This window comes from Larus michahellis, chromosome 7 (genome assembly GCF_964199755.1).
Source record: "Larus michahellis chromosome 7, bLarMic1.1, whole genome shotgun sequence".
NCBI classification, from domain to species: domain Eukaryota; kingdom Metazoa; phylum Chordata; class Aves; order Charadriiformes; family Laridae; genus Larus; species Larus michahellis.
In genome coordinates, this window is record NC_133902.1 from 4588515 (window position 1) to 4611365 (window position 22851).

The 22851-nt window shown below is 65.9% G+C and overlaps 1 protein-coding gene across 18 annotated transcripts in view; it reads right to left on the reverse strand.

The window, feature by feature from the left end:
- The window catches only part of MYO18A (myosin XVIIIA), a 39169-nt gene extending 18073 nt beyond the window's left edge, over window positions 1-21096 (reverse strand). For 4 of the 18 annotated variants that reach the window (XM_074593568.1, XM_074593554.1, XM_074593567.1 and 1 more), the window contains exons 1-16: window positions 21045-21096; window positions 14870-15962; window positions 6571-6711; window positions 6010-6066; window positions 5342-5429; window positions 5090-5199; window positions 4837-5013; window positions 4507-4717; window positions 4086-4228; window positions 3428-3528; window positions 3276-3339; window positions 3013-3157; window positions 2613-2633; window positions 719-895; window positions 550-640; window positions 270-462 (exon numbers count right to left, since the gene is read on the reverse strand). In XM_074593568.1, the coding sequence (XP_074449669.1) occupies window positions 270-462; window positions 550-640; window positions 719-895; window positions 2613-2633; window positions 3013-3157; window positions 3276-3339; window positions 3428-3528; window positions 4086-4228; window positions 4507-4717; window positions 4837-5013; window positions 5090-5199; window positions 5342-5429; window positions 6010-6066; window positions 6571-6711; window positions 14870-15883 (2733 nt within the window). In that variant the 5' untranslated portion in view covers window positions 15884-15962; window positions 21045-21096. Of the gene's footprint in view, window positions 1-269; window positions 463-549; window positions 641-718; window positions 896-2612; window positions 2634-3012; window positions 3158-3275; window positions 3340-3427; window positions 3529-4085; window positions 4229-4506; window positions 4718-4836; window positions 5014-5089; window positions 5200-5341; window positions 5430-6009; window positions 6067-6570; window positions 6712-7121; window positions 7200-7454; window positions 7518-7736; window positions 8385-9064; window positions 9121-10046; window positions 10116-11011; window positions 11170-14869; window positions 15963-21044 lie in introns of those variants that run through there. The other 14 variants (XM_074593569.1, XM_074593562.1, XM_074593570.1 and 11 more) reach the window with 12 other exon arrangements.
- Window positions 21097-22851: the final 1755 nt, after the last annotated feature.

Here is a 22851-nt window from a genome sequence, read left to right on the forward strand (position 1 = left end):
CAGCCACCCCATCACCTCCCAACCTGGCATGTTTGCCAGCAAAACTCCTGGCCGGAGCCAGAGCTGCCGGCAAAGGTGCCGCCAGCGGTGGGAGCCCTGGGGAAACCCTGCCTCGTCGAGCATCGTGTCAGAGCGGCTTCGGTTGGACACGGTCCAGAGTGACTGTGGGGTAAGAAACTGGGGGGACATCATAGGGGATGCTCGCGCAGAGAGGGGAAGGGAGGGCAGGAGGGCAGGGAGGCCATGGCAGCCCCGGGTGTCCCCCATACCTCCTTGTAGCGCTCCAGCTCGCGGGCGAAGGTGCGCTGGTGGAAGAGGAGCTGCAGGCGCTCCTGGGCGTAGTTGTGGCAGAGCTCCTCGAAGGTGGCCCCCCGGCTCTGCCCTGCCAGCTCAGGGTTTTGCGCCCCGGGGGTGTCCACCACCGTCACCGAGCACACCGAGTGCTGGCTCGACTTCAGCGCCCTGTGGGGGGAAAAAGAGACATGGCGGGGTGAGCGGGTGCTGCCAGGCCCCTGCCCCCGGCTCTCCCCCCAGCCCCCCAGCATCTACCTGTTGAGGAGGGAGATGAGGAGGGTGAAGAGCTCGGAGTACAAGCCGGCCGCCATGCCCTCCAGGCACTCCAGCGCCGTCAGCTTGGGACCTGGCCAAGGCAATGCTGAGTGTCCCCAGCCCGGTGTACCCTGGGGCCACCCGCTGTCCCCACCGTTCCTCACTCTACCTGTGCTGCCGTCGCCCAGGGGGGGCTCGTCGGGGCCCTGCCGGAAGGAGGTGGATCGCTGCAGGGTGCCCTTGGGCTGGTGCTTGAAGATGGAGGAGGAGAGCTCCTCCAGGCTGCAGCCCAGCAGGTAGGCGGCTTTCTGAGCCCACTCGTGCCGTGCAAACTGCTTCCTCCCAGCTGGAGGGTGGAGAAGGGAGCTTAGTGCTGGCCGGGACGTCCCCTCAAATGGGGGGCATTTCCAGCCAGACCTGGGACTGTCTCAGGGTCCCCCAGAGTAAGCTGGGGATGCTGTGCACTGTGGGAGCACGTGGCTGGCGCTGGAGGGCCAGGAAGTGTGTTTTGGGGTCTGATTAGAGGAGACGGGGCGTGAACGGCTTTGTGCCTCTGCAGGGCTGAACCCAGAGCCACGCCGTGGGGCGGGAAGTGGGGGTCACCCCTCATCACCACTGCCGGGGGACCCCTGGGGATTGCGACGGTGCGGGGCTCTGAGCCACCCCAGCGCAGGGACATGTCTCTGCTCGGCCACATGCACCGAGCAGCCCTGCCGCGACAAGGCAGAATCATAGAATTGTCAGGGTTGGAAGGGGTTGGAAGACCTTAAAGATCATCTAGTTCCAACCGCCCTGCCATGGGCAGGGACACCTCCCACTAGATCACATTGCTCAGAACAGACCGGACACAAGCACACGGATGCCGGGGGAGGGGAAGGGAGGTGGGAGCAGGTTAATGGTGACACGCAGGGACACGACAGTGGGAAGGTGGTGGGAGGGGGAAGCCAGACACACGCGGAGAACAGGACTTTACCTTCATCGGCGTCTGCATTGCAAAAGGGCAGCATGCACCATGCGAACAGAGACAGGGGTTAGAAACAACGGCACGCGACAGCGCGGACACGCGGCTCGGGGACGCCCTCCTGCTGAAACATGCCACGCGCAGGCACCGCCACGCCACGCACATGCCAAGCCTGCTCTCCCCCACGGCAACGCCGCAGTGAGACGCTGCGACCCAGCGTGGGGACCCTTCCCCTGTGAGCCCCAGCTGGTGGAGAGCAGCTCAGCTCTGCTCCGAGCATGGGGAGCCACTGCCAGATCCGGCCCGGTACAAACATCAAGGGGCCAAAGAAACGGGGGCTGGCGTGGCTGAGCTGGGTCCGAGCATCCCCAGTGCCCACCAGATGCTCCAGGAGCAGCAGAGCTGGGGCTGGGATGCTCCCCTCGAGCAGGATGCGGGAATGCTCCCCCCAAGCAGGATCTGGGTTTCCCCCCCCACAGGCCCCCATGAAGAGGCTCCGGAGCAGCCGGAGCATCCCGCCGCGGTGGCTGCAGCGGGGCCCTGCTGCCCTCTAGTGCCTCGAAGCACCCCATGGACCAGCATTGCACCCCGCTGCAACTCCGACACCCCTCCGGTCTTCTCCCTCCCCAGCCCAAAATCATCTTTTTCCCCGGGACTGCAAATTCCCTGGATACAGCCGCCAGCTCCAGGTGCCCATTTCGGGTGTGCCGTGCCCAAGCCCCCTCACCAGCGTGCAACACAGCGGGGGCTCCCAGCACCGTGGAGGGAAGGTGAAAGCCCCAGGGGGAGAAAAGCAGCCCCACGAGGCCAAATTCCCCCCCCCCAGGCATGGAGAGCAAAGCCGGTGCCTGTCAGAGCAAGCCCTGTGGCCCACAGGGAGCTCTGGGTGCCAGGGCAGCCCTGCCCCACACCACCAATGGTGCCAAGAGGACCAGGACGGGGGAGGTCCTCACAGGCAGCAGGCAAATTTGGGGCGGCCAGGACCCAGTTGGGGGTCAGGGTCGGTCCCGGCACACCAGCAGCATCCCAAGCCCCCATTTCAGCCCCAAAACCAGCACCGCGCGACACCACCAGGAGCAGAGCCCCCCATGGCTCCGATTACCAGCTCTGTCCTCCAGCGGCTCTGCGGGGAGGGCAGGGGGGAGAGGTGTTACTCTGGGGACAGGGGACACACACACCCCTCGACTCCCTCAGCCCCAGCCAGGTCCCCAGGCCCCCACCTTGGCAGGGGCCAGCCCAGGGTCTGAGGATGTTTGATTCCCACCAGCCAGCAGGACCACCCCAACACCAAGGGGGCAAAGCTGGGTGCCCCAGAGCACCCAGGGTGGAAGGTCACTGTCCCTCAGCTGACATAGCCGCAAACACCCCCCCCAGGGCTTGGCCACACCAGGGGGGCCGTTTGCAAGGTGCCAAGGTGCTGGCGATCACTCCAGGACCCCATGCAGCCATCAGCCCCGAGCCTCGGCTCGTTAACGCTTCCCAGCCCTGAGCAGCTCCGTTACCTTTTGTGGCCCCTGCAGCCCCCAGATGATAAATGGCCCCCAGGATGAGCCAGAAGGCTTTCTGCTCATCGCCGGAGATGCCCATGACCTTCATGGCAGCCTGGAGCTTGTTGAACTGCTGGGTCGCCTTCTGCTTTTCCTCCGGCTGCAGAGAGCAATGGGAGCCATCGGTGTGGGAGCCCGACTCTGCCTCCCCCAGCACCCGAAGGGGCCAGGGAACCCTGTCCCCCCCACAACACCCCCCACAGCCCCATGGCAGTGACCTTGGAGAGGGGCGCAATGCCGAAGACGTTGTTCTCTGCCAGGTGGTTGAAGTGAAGCTCGGTCCTGCAGGGATAAACACCGAGATTGGCCCTGTGTGGGAGACCCCGCCGAGTCCCCAGGCCAGAGGCCATGCCCTCGCCCCGCCGCTCACCGCAGGGCGCTGTCGGAGCAGGCCAGCAGGTAGTAGAAGACGTTGAAGGTGGCCTCGTTGGCCGGGCGCTTGGCGACACGCAGCTTCTCCAGCAGCAGCGTCTGGCAGAGATGGGAGAGTTGGGAACCATCCCCGAAGGCCCCACTCTCACCAAGACGGCCCCCAGCCCACCCCAGTCTCATCCTTGCTGCCAGCCCAGGGTCCTCACGGAGACATGAGGGTCTCCCACCCGCCGCAGGGCATCATAAGAATGCAAACATCATCCAAGCAATCTCTGAGCATCTTCTCTCCTGGGAGATGCTACTACAGGGGCATGAAGCAGCCCTCTTGAATTGTAAGGGCTCTGCTGTTATCACACCAGGGCGGCGTCTGGGAGAAAGACACCCTGATATCGGGGCTAATTCAAGCAAGGATGGGGAGTCGGTCTGATCTGTGCACATCTGGGTGCGAACAAGTTATGAGAGTGGGGTGCCTGGCTGCTAAGCGCTGTGAGCACGGCCGGGCAGCTGGCAGGGGTCTGCGGCAGAGCTCACGGGCTAGTGCGTGGCCAGGAAGAAATGTCCTGGTGAGGATGGACCAGCTCTCGTGCCAAGGGGGGCCACCCCAGTGAGGACAGACTGGCTCCTGTGCCTCAGGGGAGCCACCCCGGCCACCTCACCTGTACGGAGGCAGATGCCACCTGCCCAGCCTGGTCAAAGTCCAGAGAGATGATCTGGGAGAAGCGGGTGGCGTTGCCGTTCATGCCGGTGCTGCTGTTGCCAAAAGCCTCCAGGATGGTGTAGAGAGCCTGCCACTTCTCCGCTGCGGGAAGAGAAGCGGAGCGGTGGGGTGCAGGGGCTGTGCGGCGGGCGGCCGGAGTCGGCACCGCTGCCAGGGCAAGTGCTGCTGCTGCTGTGCCGTGCTCTGCACCGCGGCAGCCCTCAAGAGCGCAGTAAAGGGACCGGCGTGAGAAGGTGAACGCGTGCCATGTGGCGTGTGTCCGGCCACCGCCGGGTGCTGGAGGCTGCTGGGGGCTGTGACCGCAAAGCAAGGCGCGTGCGCAGGTGGCACAGGGACCCCGCGCCCCGCCAGGGACTCACCAGAGAAGACTTTGCCGGTGCTGCCAGCGATGGTGGCGAGGTACTGGACGAGGTGCTGGCAGTTGGTCGTTTTGCCGCTGCCGCTGGCACCCAGCAGCACGACCGCCTGGTCCTGGCGGCTCATCAGCATGCTGCGGTAGGCAGCCTGGGCCACCGCGTAAATGTGCGGGGACGTGTCCTCCCTGCGGCACCCTTTGAACATGTGCATGACCTGGGGAGAAGGGGAAGCGGGCGAGGGTCAGCACCCTGCCACCATCACTGGCTCCCTCTGCGCGGTGGCACAGCCCCCAGCCACCGGTCCCTTCCAGTCCCCCCCAACAGCAGGGTCACCTTCTCGGAGTACATGGAGGGGGAGCTCAGCGGATTGATGATGACCATGGTGGGGCCGGCGTAGGTGTGCAAGAGGTTGCCGCCGTAGCGCTGCCGCAGCGTGTGCAGCACACTGGACTCGTTGAGGTAGAGGAGGCTGGCGAGGTCCTCCGCACGGTCACAGGAGGGGGGGTTCGCCTGGCAGCGAGGAGGGGGGGGGGCGTCAGGCGGGGAACGGGGGTCTGCCCCACCGTCCCCCACCCTGAGGCCCTACCTTCTCCACATCGTCCTCCTCCACCTCCAGGACGGTTCCATCGTGGTCCAGCTTCACCTTCACCTTGCCCTCGGGCAGGGGGTTGCCCTCCTCTGGCCGCAGCTGGCTGCCTGCGAGGGGCACAGGGCACTCAGCAGGGCTGGGCCAGTAGCCCCCTGGGGACACTGTAGCCAGGTCATGGGGGGCCTGCTGTGCCATGGGGAGGACAGGGCACCCTGTGTCCTGGTGGCACCAGGCTGACCCCTGACTCACCCAAGGAGAAGCCATCCCTGTGCACCAGCCACACCTTCTCGGTCTCATACCAGGCTTCCTCAGCTGCTATCTGCTCCTCCGTCTTGGCCTGTGACACCGGGGGACAATGGGGTGGTTGTGGTCATCTGCTCCCCATCTCGTCCCCTCCCCACATCCCTGGGGCTGGAGGGAACAGAGCTGCCTGGCCACAGGGCCACATGCCGGGCAGCCACAGCCACCTTCCACAAGCCCCAAGCCCTCCCAGCACGTGTTCCCAGTTTGCCCACTGCCCCCCCAGGGACCCCAGGGGGCTCGGGGCTGCAGAGACCACCAGGGCCCTTGCCACAGCTCGGGGCAGACACGAAGCCACAGTGGCCCACGAGCACATTCACCACGGCCACCTTGGGCAAGCCTGGAGGGGCTGAGCTCCCAAACCACAGCCCAGAGAGTGGGCATCCATGCCAGCCACGTGCTGGGATGCAGGGACACTGGGTATGCGGTGGGGACATGGGACATGCTGCAGGGACATGCTGTAGGGACACATGATACACTTCAGGGACATAATGGAGGGACACAGGACACGGCACAGTGATGGCAGAGTACCGCTGCATGGGAAATGCCAGGCTGGCATGGCCAGCAAGCGGGGATGTCCCTGTCACCCAGGAGCACGGTGAGCTCCAAAGCCAAACCTGAGCTGCAGCAGGGACGGGGCCAAAGGGGGCTGCCGGGGCATCGTCCGCTTGACCCTGGCAAGGCCGAGAGACGGAGTGTGAAGGCGAGAAGAGTTAATCTCTGCCCCACAGACAGCACAGAAAGCGGCGGGGGGAAGCAAGCGGGAGCGAAGTGCCGCTGTGCCAAACCCCGTGGGCATTCCTGGTGAGGGCCACCACTGGATGGCATGTCCATCACGACGCTGGGGACGCACGGAGCCCAGAAGGACACCGGCCACGAGACCCCGCTGCCTAAGCCCCCGTGGTTGGGGACCACCGTGCCGACCCGCTGCAAGCCTGGCCACCACTCCATGCCATGGCTGCTCCGGCACGAGCCATGCGTTCTGCTGTGACGGGTGCTCTGCCCCTTTCTGTCCTGCTCCGCACCCCTGCCCGCCCCAGCCGTGCCACCTCCACCGAGAGCACCCTCCCGGGACGCCCCGCTGGGGACAGGCACCCAGCCCCGGCCGCCCCGGCACCCTCCGGCCCCGTGGGTGACGTGGCAGCCCACGGAGCAGTGCGGGACGGGGAAAGCCTTACGCTCCAGCACGAGGCGCGGGCGCAGACGCCAGCCCAGCGGCAGACAGAGGATGGCGGGGGGTCGCTGGCGGAGGCAGAGGGCTCCTGAGGACAGGGGTACGGTACCTGGCTGGGTGCCGAGGCGGAGGCGGCGGGGTCCAGCTAATGGCAGTGAGGAAGAAGGAAAGAAAGGAGAAGAGAGGGGTGAGAGGCAGAGAGCAGCAGCAACACCGTGACGCGCCACGGGGCCCCGGCACGGCCACAACCCCCACGGCACTGCCTGGGCATCCCCTCAGCCACGGGCAGCCGTGCCCAAGCTGCCACGGGGATGCTGCCAGCGGGGGCTGCTGGGCATTGCTGGTTTGGGCAGCAATCCCAAACCCACCGGCAGCCCCGGTCACCCATCCCCCGCTGCCAGTGCCACCCAGAGAGGGACCCTGGGGCTGGTGGCCAGGCACAGGGGTACAATCACCCCGTGCAGAGCACGCAGCACGGCCAGGGCAGCCGTGCGCTGCCCATACGTCCCTGTGCCTGTTTGGGCGGCACGTGAGCACCAACACCCCTGGAATTACAGAAGCGGTGAAGATCCTCTCCAGCCGGCGCTGTGCCTCCTCCGACGGGCTCAGCTGGGACGCGAGGCCGGGGGCAGCCTGGAGGCAGAGCACCATTAGCACCGGGCCGGCCGCCCCGCAGCCCCCGCCGGCACCGCAGCCCCCACCAGCCCTGCGCTCGCAGGCGGCAGAGGGGCTATCGCAGAGCCTTTTCCAGCCCTGCAGCCCGCCGGCACTCGGGGCAGGTACCGGGGCAAAGGCTGGCACAGACCTGCGAGCACTGAGGCTGGCACAGCCGGGGTACCAGTGGGTTCCCCGTACTGCCCAGGGACCCACGCCCCCACTCCCACACACCTGCTGGGGGGGTGCCGGGGCAGTTTTCGCAGGGGTCGGCCGCTTCTCGACGGGCTGCAGCTTCTTCTCCGCACGAGCCGGGGGGGCGGGGGGGGGAGATAAGGTGCAGCATGATGGGGCGGCCGCAGAACATACAACTGTCCCGAAAAGTGAGCCCCCCACCCAGCACTGCACGCCCCAAAAACCACTGCAAACCATGCGGGTGAGCTCACACCATGCCGTGCCGGGTGGCACAACCCCACCGCTGTGTTAAAGCATCCCCCGCCGTGCACACACCGGTACCTTGTGCCTCTCCAGGGCAGTGGGTTTCGGAGCGGGTGCCTTTGCTGGCTCCGCTTTCCCTCCCGAAGGCTGCACCGGTGGCTCCGGCTTGGCTTCAGTGCCTGGGGACAGGGACGGCTTCGCGTCCCCCCCAGCCGGCTCGGGGGACTTCTCCTCCCGCTTGTCCCCCGGCCGGAGCCGTGGCCGGTGCTCTTTGGTTTTGCCCTTCGCCATGAGGGTTTTGAGCCCTGCTGAGATCTCATCCTTGGGCTCCGGCTTGGTGGGGGCTGCGGGCATGGTGGGGGGAGGCGGCGGGGCTGGGGGAGCCGGGACAGCAGGACGGCCTGTCTCCTCCTTCCTGGGGGGTGGCACTGGCTCGGGAGACTTGGCATCTCGCCCCGGCTCCTTGGCGCTGCCAGCGTCCTCCCCCGGCAGGACTTTGCGGACCACCTTGCGCACCACCCGGACCACCCTGCGGCGGGACAGCCCCTGGCCATCGTCCCCCTGCGCCTCGGTGGCCGGACCCTCCAGCCCGTTCACGGCCGCCCCGTTCAGCACCGGTTCCGGGCTCTTCCCTCTCCCGGGGGGAGGCTCAGGGCTCTTCGGGGGCTCAGGATTTGTGGGTTCGGGATTCGGGGGTGCAGACGCCACATCCTTCGGGCTCTCTGACTGCAGCCACAACGACACCAGTGTGAGCGCAGGTCTGGCGGAGCAGCGCCTGCCACCGCAAGCACCCTCTGCTTGGGACACGGTGATGCCTGGGGCTTCGTGCCCTGCTGCAGGAGCACAGCTCCCGGCCAGACCTCAGCACCGAGGGACGCAGCATCCAGTCCCCTTCCCCAGCCAACCTACAGCCCCCCACCAGACCCCAGGACTGGGAGCGATGGTGCCCTCCCCGGCCCCACACCCATCGACCCTCGGGCTGCCAGGATGGGGGTAAAACTCAGTGCTCAGGGTACCAGCAGCCTCTCTGCAATGCACAATGCCAGCTGCAAGATTTCCTCCGCCAACACCTTTGGCGGGCAGCGTGGGAGCCGGCGCTGTAACGGTGGGGTGGGCACCGACCCGTTGTCCTGCCGGGGTGTGCAGGGCAGGGACAGACCCCGGGGAGGCGGAGTGGGGGAGATCACTGTGCGCCGACAGTTGGGCATCCCTGCCAAAAACACCCACCACCCTCCATGCGCTGCCCTGCAGCGGCCACCAGCACTCCCCAGGGACTGGGGCCAGGGGGCATCCTGAGCCCCCGACCCTCTGTGATGTCCCCAAGCTCTGGCACGGGGTCTGTCCCCACAAAGGGCGAGCCCCATCCCCGACACAGCTCCACCCTGCCCGTGCCCTGCGACACTTACAGCCCCATCCTCCTTCCCGGGTCTTTTCACAGCTAAGGATTTGTCCTCGTCCTTGACCTGAGGGTCAGACAAACAAGAGGAGCACGTTTCAGCCTGCCGCCGGGCCTTGCTGCTGGAAAAGCCATAGGTAGTGGGAAAAGCCACCGGGACCATCACTCCATGCCGGGGGGCAGGAGGCTGCTACATGAAACGGCCACAATTTGCAGCCTGTTGCAGCCACAGGGACATGTGTCCTTCCAGGCTTCCCAGAGGCCAAAAAAAGTGGGGGAAAGCACAGAAATGCACCCCAGTTATGGCAAACCCCAAAGGGGGAAAGCGCTCTGCCCACCTGGCCCGGGCCCCCTCCTCGCCTGCAGCCAGTGAGTGAGCTGGTACGTAGAGCCCCGTCACCGCTCCCCGCGGGGGCTCTGCCTTTCTGCACGTCACCCCGCCGGGTGTCACAGCACGTTTTAAGTGTCACCAGCTAATCTCTGTGGCAGCCGCACCGTGGGACGGGCCAGCTCCCTGCTGAGCGGGGCAACCAGGGATCTCTGGGGGGGTGGGCAGCCAAGCCCTCCCCTGCCCTAGGCCGTGCCTCTGAGCTCCAGGGCTGGGCCGTGGCACCACGGCGGCAGCAAGTCCTGCACCCCACGGGTGACACTCCCCGACTCGCCATCGCACAGCTCCTGCAAGCACTCGGGGACGGCCGATGGCACCGAGGTGGCTCACACCATGTTAGGGGCTGCACCAGCCACCCACAAAGCGGTCGTTGTTAGTCATGGTGTTAGTAATTGCATGCGTGGCCGCGGCGGTGACCGCAGCCGTGCTGCGGTGGGATGTGGGGCAGCTCCCCGTTTGCTCAGCGCAGCTCCTGGCGTGGCAGCGCAGCGAGAGGCTGGGAGCACCGTTCCGAACGTGGCGCTGGGCAAACTGGGGGAGCTGGTTGGCAGCGTGCGGCAGAGTGACCCGAATGTGGGGTGTGGGCAAACATGCGAGAGACTTCCCTTCTGCTCCCAGAATGCAAACCGGGATGAAAACGCCATGGCGATGTCTCATGGAGCCGCAGCCCTGGCTGGGAAGAGAGGGAGAGGTGAGACGGGCCAGGGCTGGGACGCTGAAACATGGCACCATGTACGAGCACGTGCCCTTCCCTGCCAGCCCCGGAGAGCCCAGGACCCTCAAGAATGGGGGTCTGAGCCCCCCTGCCCCTGCTCAACGTACGAACAGGCAGCGCCTACAAGAAGGGCTGTGGGTACAGGCAGGTGGCCAGGCTGAGACCCAACAAAACTCATTGTGCAAAAAAAGCCCCTTTAGTCAGGCTGCAGGACTGTGCCCCAGTTTCCCCCCGGGGCGGGCCAGCCCAATGCAGTAAGCAAATGCCAGGGTGAGGGAAGGGATATTTTCTGCCCCCGGTGCCCTGCTCGCCCTGACAGCCGGGGTTTATTCTGAGCCTGACCCTGTGCCAGCAGCCGGGCAGCCCCAGCAGGACCCACTGCCCTGGCTGGCGCCGCGCTCCGAAACCCAGAGGGTGGTCAGGGAGAATCCCCCCTCCCAGGGCCAGGCATGGCACGGAGGAACACCCAGCCACCGAACCAACCTGCCTGTCGAGGGCCATGTCACCTCGTCCCGGAGGGGTCCCCTGTCCCCCCCGTCACCATAGCGTGAAACGCCAGCACCCAGAGTACGGGCTGGGCACGGGGGTCTGGAGACAAATTTGCCCATGGGTCAGAGCCCCCAAACCCTCTGCCCATGGCGCTCCCACCTCCACGCAGCCTGGCAGTGCCCCAAAAGTCCCCGCAGAGCACCGGTGTCGGGGTCCCCGGGGAGCTGCAGTAAACAGCCCCCGGCCACCAAAGCACCCCAGGGGTGGGAGCAGCCTCGCAGCCCCCGACCCCAATGCCAGGACTGACCCCCACGTGCCCCCCTCATGTTCCCCCGTGCCACGCTGGTCACGCTGGGAGTCCCTACCTTACCGCAGGGTCGGGGCGAGCCGGGAGCGGGGTTTCTGCCGGGGCGAGCGCGGCGCAGCGCGGTGGGAGAGGCGCGCGGGGCGGCAGCCAACGGCGCGGGGACAGCTGGGCTGATAGGGCCACCCTAAAAATAGCCAAGGAATGCGAGGGCCTCGCCGGCGCGCGCAGCAGCCGGAGGGAGCGCCGGGGGGGGACACACGGGCAGCAGGGCCTTGCCACCACCACCACCACCGCCGCCGCCGGAGGAAGTGATGTGGGCTGGCGGCAGCCCGGCGCCGCGGGGGGAACTGCCTGGCCTCCGTCCCACCGCCCGCCCTGGGGGGAGCGGGGAAAGACACCCCCACGCCGAGCGCAGCCGCGGGGCTGGGGGGAGCCAGGGAGGGTCCTGTGCCACGAGGGACGGGGCTGCACGCTCCTGCGCCCCGGGGTCTCGCTGCGGGGTGGTGGTGTCGGAGCGGGGTGTCCGGCATCGTGCTGGGCGTTGCAGCCCCAACACCGCTTGCTCCTCTCTTTGCGTTCCCATGAACACAACAGCCCCACAAAACACCCCCGGGGATGGACAGCCCCCCCATCCCGAGGCGACGGCCAGTACCACGGAAGTGTGCCAGCCCAGCAGCCCCCCAGCACGGCGTGGTAGCCCACAGTAAAGCCGCTTTTGTGGCAAAGCTGCCTCCGGAGGTCCAAGGTCTCCCTGGAAACAGCGGGAGCGGGGTGGCGGGCGAGGGGCCGGGGGCCTCCCGGCGCGGGGGCTGCCGGGAGGAGGCCGGTGGCAGGGAGCCAGGCGCGCCGGCGGCGTGGAGGAGAAGTGGTGACCGCCCAGGGACGGTGGGGTCCCCAGCTGCTGCCTGTGCAGGTCCCTGCCTGACCCCAGGGACGCAGATTTGCCCCGAGCCAAAAAGCACTCCTGCGGGGAGCAGGCGGTCCCGGCTTGACCTGGAGGGCTGTGCTGATGGTGGCTGGAAATCCCCGGGCCAGGGCTGCCAACACTGGGACACATCCTTCCTGGCCCATGTTAACGCCAGGTTTTGCAGCCTGTCGCAGTCACATCCTCTGACAGCAGGTTGAAGGCTTTGGCGAGGGCAGCCCTGGCAAGCAGAACTGCTGCAGCCCCCTCCACGTCAAGCCAAACCCACGCAGACCCGGGAAATCCAACATGGTCCTGCCTTGACAGGGGGTCCCGAGCATCCCCGTGGCAGGGCACAGAGCCACCCATCGGCGAGGAGCCTGGCTCCCATGGGCCACCTCCACCGGGACGCCCAGCGCAGCCATGCAGCCACAGCAGTGATTCTGCCTGACCAGCAGATTCCTCTCATTCCTCCACCAGGAACTTCAGCGGAGATGCACCAACCCTGCGGAGGAGCCTGACGGGACACAAGCCGCCTGCCCAGGGCCCTTCGGGGACCCTCACATCAGGGACACCCCAGCAGCACCATCCCTATGGTGAGGGCAGAGGAAAAGCCAACCCAAGAGCTTCCCCCTGGAGGAAGCACGGACAAAAGGAGAAAGCGCCTCCAGCACAATGGGAGTCTCACAGACCCTCAAGTCCCCTCACCTCCCCATGGAGTCCCCTGGTGGGACAGCAAAGAGCCGGCACCCAGCCACACGTGCCACGGTGGCCTTGCGCCATGGGGACAGAGACCTCCAGGGACCAGGATGCCCACGGCTGGCGGGTGAGCATGGCACGTGGGGTCTGCCAGCACAGCCACCGAATGCCTGTGGTCCCATCGAAGCGCTGGAGCAGGCAGATGCGTTTCTGGAATATTTCTGCCCGGCCGGCACACGCCTGGCCCTGCCAGAGGAATTTCGCCGGTAAATAAATAAATACAAGCACAGAGCTGAGCCAGTCCGGCTACCCTGTGTCGGGAGGAAAGCTGGGACACGGGACGGGGGGGAATGGTGGTTCCACTCAGTCCCTGATGCCTGGCCACATTGTGCCACCAGCCAGCCCCCCCGTGCACCCCAAAGCACCAAGACACCCCCCCAGACACGACGGGTCCTGCCCTGCCCGGCCGCAGCCTGGGTCTGCGGGGATGAGGATGGTCCCTGCAGTCGGTCCCTGCCGAGGGGGTTAAACCCCCTGCGGTACGGAGGGAGCCCGGCACCGTCCTGCTCCAGCCAGGGAGGGGCTTCCAGAGCAACAGCCCAAAATATGTCTATAATTTCCTGTTTCAAAAAGGATCATTTTTATTTAAATTAGGACCAGAAACATTCCAGGGAGCTTAGCGGGGCCTGGGGGAGAGCCGGGCCTCCCTGTGCGCCGGCACCTTGCGTGGTGTGGGTGAGGGAGCCCTGGCCGTACCCTGCACTGCAGCCTCAGCTCCCGAGCACCGGCAAAGCCACGGCACATCCCGCCGGTGCAGCCCTGCACCACACAGGAGGAGGACAGCATCCTGCACTGGGAGGTGCCCGTGCTGTGGTGGCACCCAAAGATACCACAAACATGGTCACTGCCACCCCTCTGGCTGCTTTCCTCCGGCTGATGCTATCAAACCGCAACAGGACCCGGCGGCGTGAGGCCGGACGCTGCAGCCTCTCCCCCGCAGCCCCAAGGGCACCAGCGTCCCCTCTTCCCCCTTCTCAGCCGCAGCAGCGCTCTCTTGGTGGGCACAAGCACCTCGCTGGCCCCTGCACGCTGGCGTCGAATGGGCACTTGCTCCCACGCCGGCGCGCTGCAGCAAGGGTGGCAGACGCGCCCCCCAGCCCCACGGCCCCTCAGCCCCACGGAGTTATCCGGCCTGGTGTTATCCCAGCGGCACGGCCAGCATTGCCCGGTGACTCCTGCCGGGCTCCGGGGAGGAGGTGCCGGAAAGCCACCGCTTCAGCTCGGCGCAGACTCCACCCCGCGGTGCCGGCGCCTGCTCGGGGAGCACATGGAGCCCCATGGCCACTGCCATGGCATCCCTGCACCGCGGCCACCCTTGTTTCATCCCGGCCACCGCCCCACAGGGACAGGGCCCCGCCGCGCTCAGCACGGCTCTCCTCGCCACAGACAACCTGCTCCGCGGGCACAGGCACCCTCCTGTCTCTAGGCAAAGCTTAAAAATACACTAAACGAGGCCAGTTATAAGCTAAACCAACGCCGTGCTGCTGCACCCCCCTGCCACCATGGAGGGGGTCCAGCCCTGCAGGCTGTCTGCATTTGGGGGCCTCCGCCGGGATGCCGGCCGGCTAGGATGCTGGTTAGCCCGCGGCAGGGTCAGCGGAGCCGGGCGACTCACACGCGAGATGTGGGTCACCCAGCCATTAAGTTTCTATTTATACAGCACCAGCCGCGCACACAGGGCTGCACACGCTGTCGGCAGCTCCCGTCCCCCCGCACGCTGCACTGCCCTTCTGGGTCCCTGGGGAGGGATCCCAGCGTGGGGAGGCTGATGTGGGCAGCGGGGCAGGCAGTGGGGCAGGCAGGGCCCCTCCTGCAAAGCAGCGTTAGGGATTTCCCTGCAGCAAGGAGCAAAGCTCCGTTTTCTGCCGGACCGTGCTGCCTCAGTGACGGGACAGGGACAGACTTCCCCCAGCCAAGGCAGAGCTGGGCTCTCCCGGAGCCCCTCCTGCAGAAGGAAGACCAAACCCAACAGCGCGATGGGCATTTCAGGGGGCAAAACCCACCGGTGCCAGTTTGCAAGCCCTGATGCAAACCCGCCCTTGCAGCCGCTCTGCTGCCCTGGGCACGGGCAGGCATTGCCCCTGCATCCCCGTCACAGCCTCCTGCTCCTCCCTGTGCATCGCTCCCGGTCGGAGCAGCCCCAGCACCCGCTGATTCCCATGGCCACTGCCAACCCAGACACCCACTGTGAGGACGCTGGCGGCCAGCAGAAACCCAGGGCACCAGCCCCACGGCGCAAAGAGTGTTACTCACATCCCAGGCAGCACGGCGCGTCCCCTGGCCGCCCCGCAGCCAGCAGCGGCTCAGCTCGCTCAGCTCCAGGATGGGCTGCACCTTCAGCTGCACCGTCTCCCCCGACTGACGGATCATCTCCACAATCTCATCCCGGGATTTGTTCTCCACGTTTCGCCCGTTGATCTCCACCAGCCGGTCACCCGGCACCAACCCCAATGCCAAGTCTTTGGTGCCGGCTCCGGGTTCGGCAAAGTGCACGACACGCCGGTACACTTGCCCATCGGGCGCCCGGTCCAGCATGGTGGTACGGCGTAGGGAGAAGCCGAAATCACCTGTGTTGCGTCTCTGCAGCTCCAGCTGCCGTGGGGCAGGGGGCTGCGGGGGAACCACGGCGGGCAGCCGCAGCTCAGCAGGGAAAGTCTTGCCAACGAGCTCCGGCACCCTGGCACGCAGGGAGGCGGTGGGAGAGGTGCGGGGGTGTCCCAGGGGGACCCCTTGCTTGGCGAGCTGGGTCTCCAGCATGCGCACCTCCACCTGCGGAGAGGGGGCTGCTGAGTGCTCGGAGGGGGTGGACGTCTCCGAGGTGCTCTCATCCCGGCTCTTCTGGGAGAAGGAGAAGCGTTTGACGATCATTTGGGAGTTCTGCTTGGCCAAGGAGCCGAACTTGGCCGCCCGCTGCAGCACCGAGCCCTTGAAGTTGGCATCGTCCACCTTGAGGTCATCGCTGGAGCTGGCCGTGCTCAGGTGGCCCGAGTCCAAGATGACGCTACCCCGGTTGCTGTCGGAGTCAATGTCTGTGAGATGCAGGTCCGAGCCACTGGCCACCTTGATGGGGATGGGGTTGGAGATCTCCAGGCGGGTCTTGGAGTCCCGCTTGGAGGCACGGTTAAGGTTGAAGAAGCCCCGGCGCATGCTCATCTCCTCTAGGCTCTTGAGCTCGGCCGCCGACATCCTCTCCTTCTTCTCCTTCTTTTCCTTCTTCTCCTTTCGGGCCCCATCCTTCTCTTTATCCTTCTTCATCAGGTTGAACATGGTGGACGGGGGCTTGGGGCGTGCTCGCCCCCGTGGCAGGGTGCTGGGTCGGGGCGCTGGTCACGGCACAGCCGCCTGCCTGCGGAAGGACAGATGGACAAAGGCACCATCAGACAGTGGCATGGCCAACACCAACCCCACCACCCCCCACTCCACCGTACGGGTCGTCCCCAGCCCCAAGCCACGTCACAGCGTCCCCACCCTCCCCAGGGACAGCAGCACTGTGGGGCTGTGAGACTGCCCCGGGCATCGTGTCCCTGCCCTGGCTGGGCACCAAGCCCCAGGGATGCAGCAAGGGTGGCCCTGCATCCCCAGGGATGCCCTGAAAGAAGCCAAGGAGCCTGGGCACCCCTGAGCATCCCCACGCCAGCACCGGGGCTGACAGCGGGCAAGACCCCCAGCATCTCCAGCAGCTCGTGAGCAGTTTCAGAGCAGCACAGGCGGGCAGGGGAGGAAGGCATCCCGGCTATATTTGCAGCGATTACCGCCGGAATGGATGCTCCCCGGGCAAAACTGCCCATCCCCACCGGCTGTGGCACCACAGGCGTCTCTCCCGCTGGTTCAAAAGCCCCTTGTCGAAGAAACAGAGGCGCCTCTGCCACTCATCCCGGCCCCGGCAAACCGCAAAGCCGCGCGGGACAGCCATGGGCAGCGTCCCCACCGGGGAGAGAGCTGGAAACAGCCCTAAGCGAAGGCTGTCATAATAAACAGGAACCTGTAAAATCACATCCCTCCTAAACACTGATAAGTGTCTAATTTTAGCTTGGACAACGTAGAAACTCGTGACAACGCTGCCAGCGACCTCCAGGAACAGTCGCTCTTTCATTCCAGCATCCCTTGCAGGGGGGGAACACCCAGCCGGTGGCAAAACCGCAGCCCAGCAGAAACCCCAGCCCCCCCTCCCACGGTGGAAAACCCCACGTGCACCCAGCACCCGGGGGCACCCACAGCCTCACCTTGCGTGGGGTTGCTATGGGACCCATCTGCTGCTGGGGCAACGGGTGCCCAGCAGCCCCCCTCGGCTTCCATGGAGTGCTCGGGCTGTGGATAAACAACTCCAGACTGGAGCAGCCGGCTGGCAGCGCCGCACAGGACGGGCTGACAGCTATATATAACGGGGCAGGAAGCCGCGCAGGAACTTAACCTCGGCACAAAGGACAACAGGAAAACTCCCCGCGTTCGAAGCATCTGCTTTAGAGCTCTCCGACAAGAGCGGGGACGAGGTTTGGGCAATCCACGGGGACAGGCAGCGCTGCCCCACGCTGGCAGTGCGGGCTCTGCGGGCACGCTGGGGTACACGGATGCCATGCCGTCCTGTGCCAAGCTGCACCTTCGTTCCAGCGCAGCATGGGGGCTGCATCACCACCACTGCCTGGGCCACCTCGCTGCACGTACTTTGTCCCTGCCGTCCCTGAATGCACCCAGTGGGACACGGGGAACCCAGCCTCCCCTTGGCAAAGCCACAGAGGGTCAGGGGATGGCAGGGGACTGCCCGAACGCCATCGCCCCTCGGGGCCCGGGCAGGAGCACACGTGCCCGGGAGAGGCCGGGCCGCAGGGCAGGCAAGGGCAGGGCTCTACAAGCCACGGCACAGTGCCGGCCCCAGACACGCGACACAGCCAAGGCGGTGAGGGGAAGCAGTCGGGGGGACAAGGTCAGGCACACAGCACGGCCAGGTGGCTGCGTTTGCCAGCTCTGAGCCTCCTGCCCATGGCCAGAGGGGCTGCCAAGGCTCTGCCCACACTGCTCAGTCCCGAGCTCTGTCTGGTCTGCCCTCCCCTGCAGCGCTCGAGGCTTTTCTTACACCCACAGCCAGGACCTGGGCTGGGCAGGACCCCAAAATCGCAGGAAAATGAGCCAGCTCCTTTTTCCTCTCCCAGAAACACCGGCTGCAGGGTGACCGCTGACCTGAGCCTGGGGATGGTGCAGCTCCTTCCCATTATCTGCAGCAGGTGCTGCTAGCAAAACGCCCCGTGGCCACACCGTCGTGGGGGCTGCTCTCCACTGGCTCCTCCGCGGTGGTGCCGGGGTCTCAGCACAGACAATGGCAGGAAGGGAACCACCTGCACCCATCCCCATTCCCCCGCCGTGACATCGGTACGCCCAGCTGCCTGGGCATCCCCGAAGCAGTGCTGCCAGGGGGATGCAGAAAGGGCTGCACCCCCAGGAGCACCCCACGCTCACCCCATGGCAGGGAGGGGGCTGTCGGGACCCCTTCCTGGGTCTGGGGGGACAACCCTGAGGAGCAGAGCCGCTCACTGGCCAGGTGCTGGTTAGAGTGGAGGCGCTGGGAGGCAGGCGGCCGACGCGCTCTTTGTCCTCGGTGGTTTCTCTCCCCCACACACACGCTCCCTCCCGGCCTTTGTACGCTCAACAAAAAGGGGGAACAAGCGTTACCATCTGCATCGCTAATCAGGCAGCGCCGGCAGCCAGCGGCCCAGCTACGTGTGCCCCACGCAAGGCCAGCACTGGCAGGAGGAGGGCACGAGGGACAGGAGCTTCGTGACCTGGGGCAAAGACACCCCAGCATCCCCGCCACATGTAGGATGCCATTGTGGTTTTCTCCCTTTTCCCAGGGGAGGCTCCCGCTGGAGGCTCCGGCACGCACCGGGGATGCCGGATGGGCGCAGCCTGATGCCGCGAGCGTGAGGCGGCTGCTGAGCGTCTCCTTGCTCCTGAATCAGACCCAACGCGCCTTCCCTGACTCAGCCCGGGCTCGCTCCGGGATTACCCATGGCCAGGCATGTTCAGGGCAGTGGCGTGCATGAGCCATGACAGGGGAGGGAGAGGCGCCCACAGGCGCCGGCTGCACCCTGGGATCGCACGCAAGGATGCTGCGGTGACACCTGGGGTGGCGGGGGACAGTGGATGTCACCCTGGAAGGACCAGGTGACAGAAAGGGAGACCCAACTCAAGGACCCCAAACCCAAAAGCCCTCCCTGAGCCACCCAAGGGGAAGCCAGGGGGAATGCAACTCATCCCCTCACCACGGCCATGAGCCCCCGTGTCCCCGCCAGGGCGCCAGGGAGTTTCAGGCGAGGAGGAAGGCGTTCACTGAAACTCCGGGCCACTCCTTCCCTCCCCGAGACGCAATCTCGTCCGACACGCTCCCTGCGCAGGGACCTGCAGCGCAAGTTTCCCGGTAGCCTGCCCTCCCAGCTCTGCTCCCCGCCGCGGTGCCGGCCGTAGGGCCGCGCTCGCCCACCGCTTTGGCACAGAAGCTGGCGGCTGTCGCCTCCTTGGGCACACCATGTTGGGCCACCCCACGCCCCGGCTGTACCCGGCCAGGCGGGGATGATGCCACGTCAGGGAGTGGGTGCTGCCGGCAGCGATGCCGAGCGGTCAGCCCAGCTCCCACACAGGGCAAAGGGGACTGACCTGTGCGATGGCTCCTCGCCTCCTTGCCGGACACAAGTTTTCCAGAGAACAAGGAAATTTAGGGGGTTTCCAAATCCCTCTGCAATGCCGGCCCTTATGGACAACGCTGGGATGCGTCAGGAGGAAAACAATTCCGGATTTACCCGAGTCACAGCTGGGATGTGCCGCCAGGCTGACTCCAAAGCGGGATTTCGGGTCCTCCTGCTGTGGGAACCCCGTGTCCAGCAGTAAAGGACCCAGCCTGGCTTCAAAGCGTCACCCTGGGTCGGCAGCGGAGGCGAGAAGGGTGCACAGGGTGCGTGCGTGGGGTGCAGGCACCCGCCTCGCCCCAAATCCGGGCAATAAAACAGCCCGAGAGTCCTTACAAAACAGAGGTGACAGGGCAGCGATCGCTGCCAGGCTCTGCTGGGTAGGACCGAAAGCGGGAAGGGGGTTTAGTCACCAGCTGAGGGGAGGACAGGTGGGTTGTTGCCATTGGGCACACGCCTTCCCCACCACCCATTTCTGGCCCCAAATTTGCAGCCTGAACCCCCCCCCCACAGCCCAGCCCACAGCAAAGGTGAAGGGCTGAGCTGTGGCTCGTCAGCGGGCAAAGTTCAGTGCTGGCGCAGGCGCTGTGGGAACACTCGGCTCCCGACCGGGGACAGGGCAATGGGTGCTGCCCAGTGAGGGTCTCCCAGTGCCGGGGTGCCAGGGCCAGCCTGGGGTGCGGGAACCCGGGTTGCTGCGTGCCCTTGCGCACTTGCCACGGGCCCACAGTTTTCTATAATTGCCCTAAGTTTAGCTCCGGCTCTCGTTGACCAGACGATTTGCATCTCACAGGCCGGCTGGAAACCACACTATTTCTGGACGTGCGTCCCAGCCCTCACCCGCCGCTCTATATATTCCTCCCCGGGCAAATTAACGTGCAGGCAGGCGCCGCCGCGGCCACAGGCCCCGCGAGCCCCCGCCACCCCCCAGCACAGCAGCTTGCTGCAAGGCCACCTCCCTTGTGTCACCCCAAAACGGGACCCAGGTGCCAGTGCCAGCAGCCCCAGCGGCGACGCGGTTAATGGTCAGCCAGGCTAATGGCTTCGGACGCAATTCCCCTGGGAAAGGCCCAGGCCGGCAGCTTCTCCCTGGAAGCGCTGCTGCGGGTGCCGGGGCACCCAGGGCTGGGGCACCCAACATGGGGCACCCTGCAGGGACAGGCTGGCTGTCCCCCCCCCTTGCAGAGGGCGCACGCCCACCCTGGCTGCTCCCCACAGCACCCCCAGCTGCCCCCGGCGGGGCGCGCACACCCCCAGCACCCCGCAGCGGGCGCGGTAAACACACAGGTGCTGCAGTGCAATGCGGGGAGAGGCGGGGGCGGGGGGGGGGACACACGACACACGCACAAACACCCCCCGCGGCGCGACGGGGGGCATGCCCAAGGTGACACAAAGGGGGCTGGCACACGCGTGTGTGCACACACATGAATGCGCGCACACATGCACGCACACACTGCAAGGCACCGGGGGATGCACAGGCGCCGCAAGACAACAGCGGGCCATGCGCGCACACGCACACACCCCGCAGCGGCACCGGGGGGAAGCGGGGGGGGGGGGGGGGCGCGCACACGCGCACACACACACACACACCCGGTTGTGCAACGGCGGGGGGCACACGGGCGCGCGCGCACACACAGACGGACACGGCCCCCCCCCCCCATCCCGGGAGGGCGATGCAGACTCGCCCCGCCCCGCGGCGGGCGGTGCGTGCCCCGGTAGCGGCGGCGGCGGTGGGGGAGCGGCGGGTTACTCACCCAGCGGCGGCGGCGGAACGGGGCCCGGTGCTGGCGGCGGCGGTGCCGGGCCCCGGCGGCGGCGCGGGGCGGGGCGGGGCGGGGCGGGGCGGGGCCGCACCGGGGCGGGCACTGCCGGCTCTGCGCGCGCCGCCCGCCGCGCCGGGCGCGGCTCCGCTCGGCACGGAACGGAACGGAGAGGTACGGAACGGCACGGCACGGCACGGCGAGGTACGGAACGGAACGGCATGGTAGGGCCCGGTACGGAACGGAGAGGTGCGGAACGGAACGGTATGGAATGGCATGGTAGGACCCGGTACGGAACGGCACGGCACGGCACGGAATGGCATGGAACGACCTGGTCCGAAACGGTATGGAATGGAACGGAGAGGTATGGAATGGCACGGCACAGAACAGAACGGCATGGAACGGCCCGGTACGGAACAGCATGGAACAGCATGAAACAGAATGGAACGGCATAAAATGGCCCGGTACAGAATGGCACGGAATGGAACAGCATGGAACGGCATAAAGAGAGCCAGTATGGAATGGCATAAAATGGCCCGGTACGGAATGGAACTGTACAGAATGGCATGGAATGGCATGGAATGGCATGAAACAGAATGGAATGGCATAAAATTGGTATTTTGGCCTGGTATGTAACGGCACGGAATGGAACAGCATGGAATGGCATAAAAAGACACAGTATGGAACGGCATAAAAAGATCCAGTATGGAACAGCACAAAACGGCCCAGTGCGGAACAGCACAGAATGGAAGGGCATGGAAAGGAACAGCATGGCATGAAATGGCACAGAACGGCATCAAACAGCCCAGTATGGAATGGCATGGAATAGAACAGCATGGAACAGCATAAAGAGACCCGGTGCGGAACGGCACAGAATATAATGGCATGAAATGACCCGGTATGGAACGGCATAAAGTAGCCCGGTACGGAACGGCACCGCAGTCTGACCATTCAGGCGCTGCGATAAGCCCCATGCACCCGCCCCCTGCCACAGCCCGCACTGGGGGTGTTCCTGCGGCACCCCCTGCCTACACAGAGTGCGGGTGCACAGCCCCCGGTGCACGGGCTGTGAGACACCCCTGGTGCCCACCCTGCGACATGCGTACCTGCTCTTAAACCGGAGTGTGCACACACACGTGCGCAGCCCGCAGCACGCATTGGAACGTGTGCACAGCCACTTTTGTCCAGCTGGTGCGCGCACACGCACACGCAGAGGGCTCACACCCCCCCGTAATCACACAGCAACGCACAGTCCCTCCAACACACCACTGCAACACAACACACACCAGTCCTCACCCTTCAACAGAACGCACACACAGCCCGGTGCACACACAGCCCCACGCATCGCACCAGCGCGCGCACACACACTCCTGGGTTTCTCCTTTTGGGAAGGATCTGATCAGGAGCAGCACCTGATCCAGCACAGGGAGGGCTTCAGGCTGCCAGAGCAGGGTGGCCGGTCACTGCAGGCGGCTGCAGGAGCCGAGCCTGGGGAATACAAAGCAGGACATGGCGGAGCTGCCTGCAGAGCCGTTTTGGGGCGGGTGCTTCTCCCCACACCGCCTGTCCCCAGGGAAGGCTGTCAGCCTGCGGAAACCAGGCCGTTCATGATGGTGCCTGGCCGCCTTGGCCTGGAGATAGCACGTGATTAACGATGAGCATCTCTCAGCGAGGCCGGCAGCGAGAGCTGCAAAGCCTTTGTTATGCCCCTTCCAGCTTTGGGACATCGCATCGGGGTCAGTCGAATACAGCCAAAATCCTGCAGGACAACGCCAGCCGCGCACAGTGTGAAGGCTGGCGG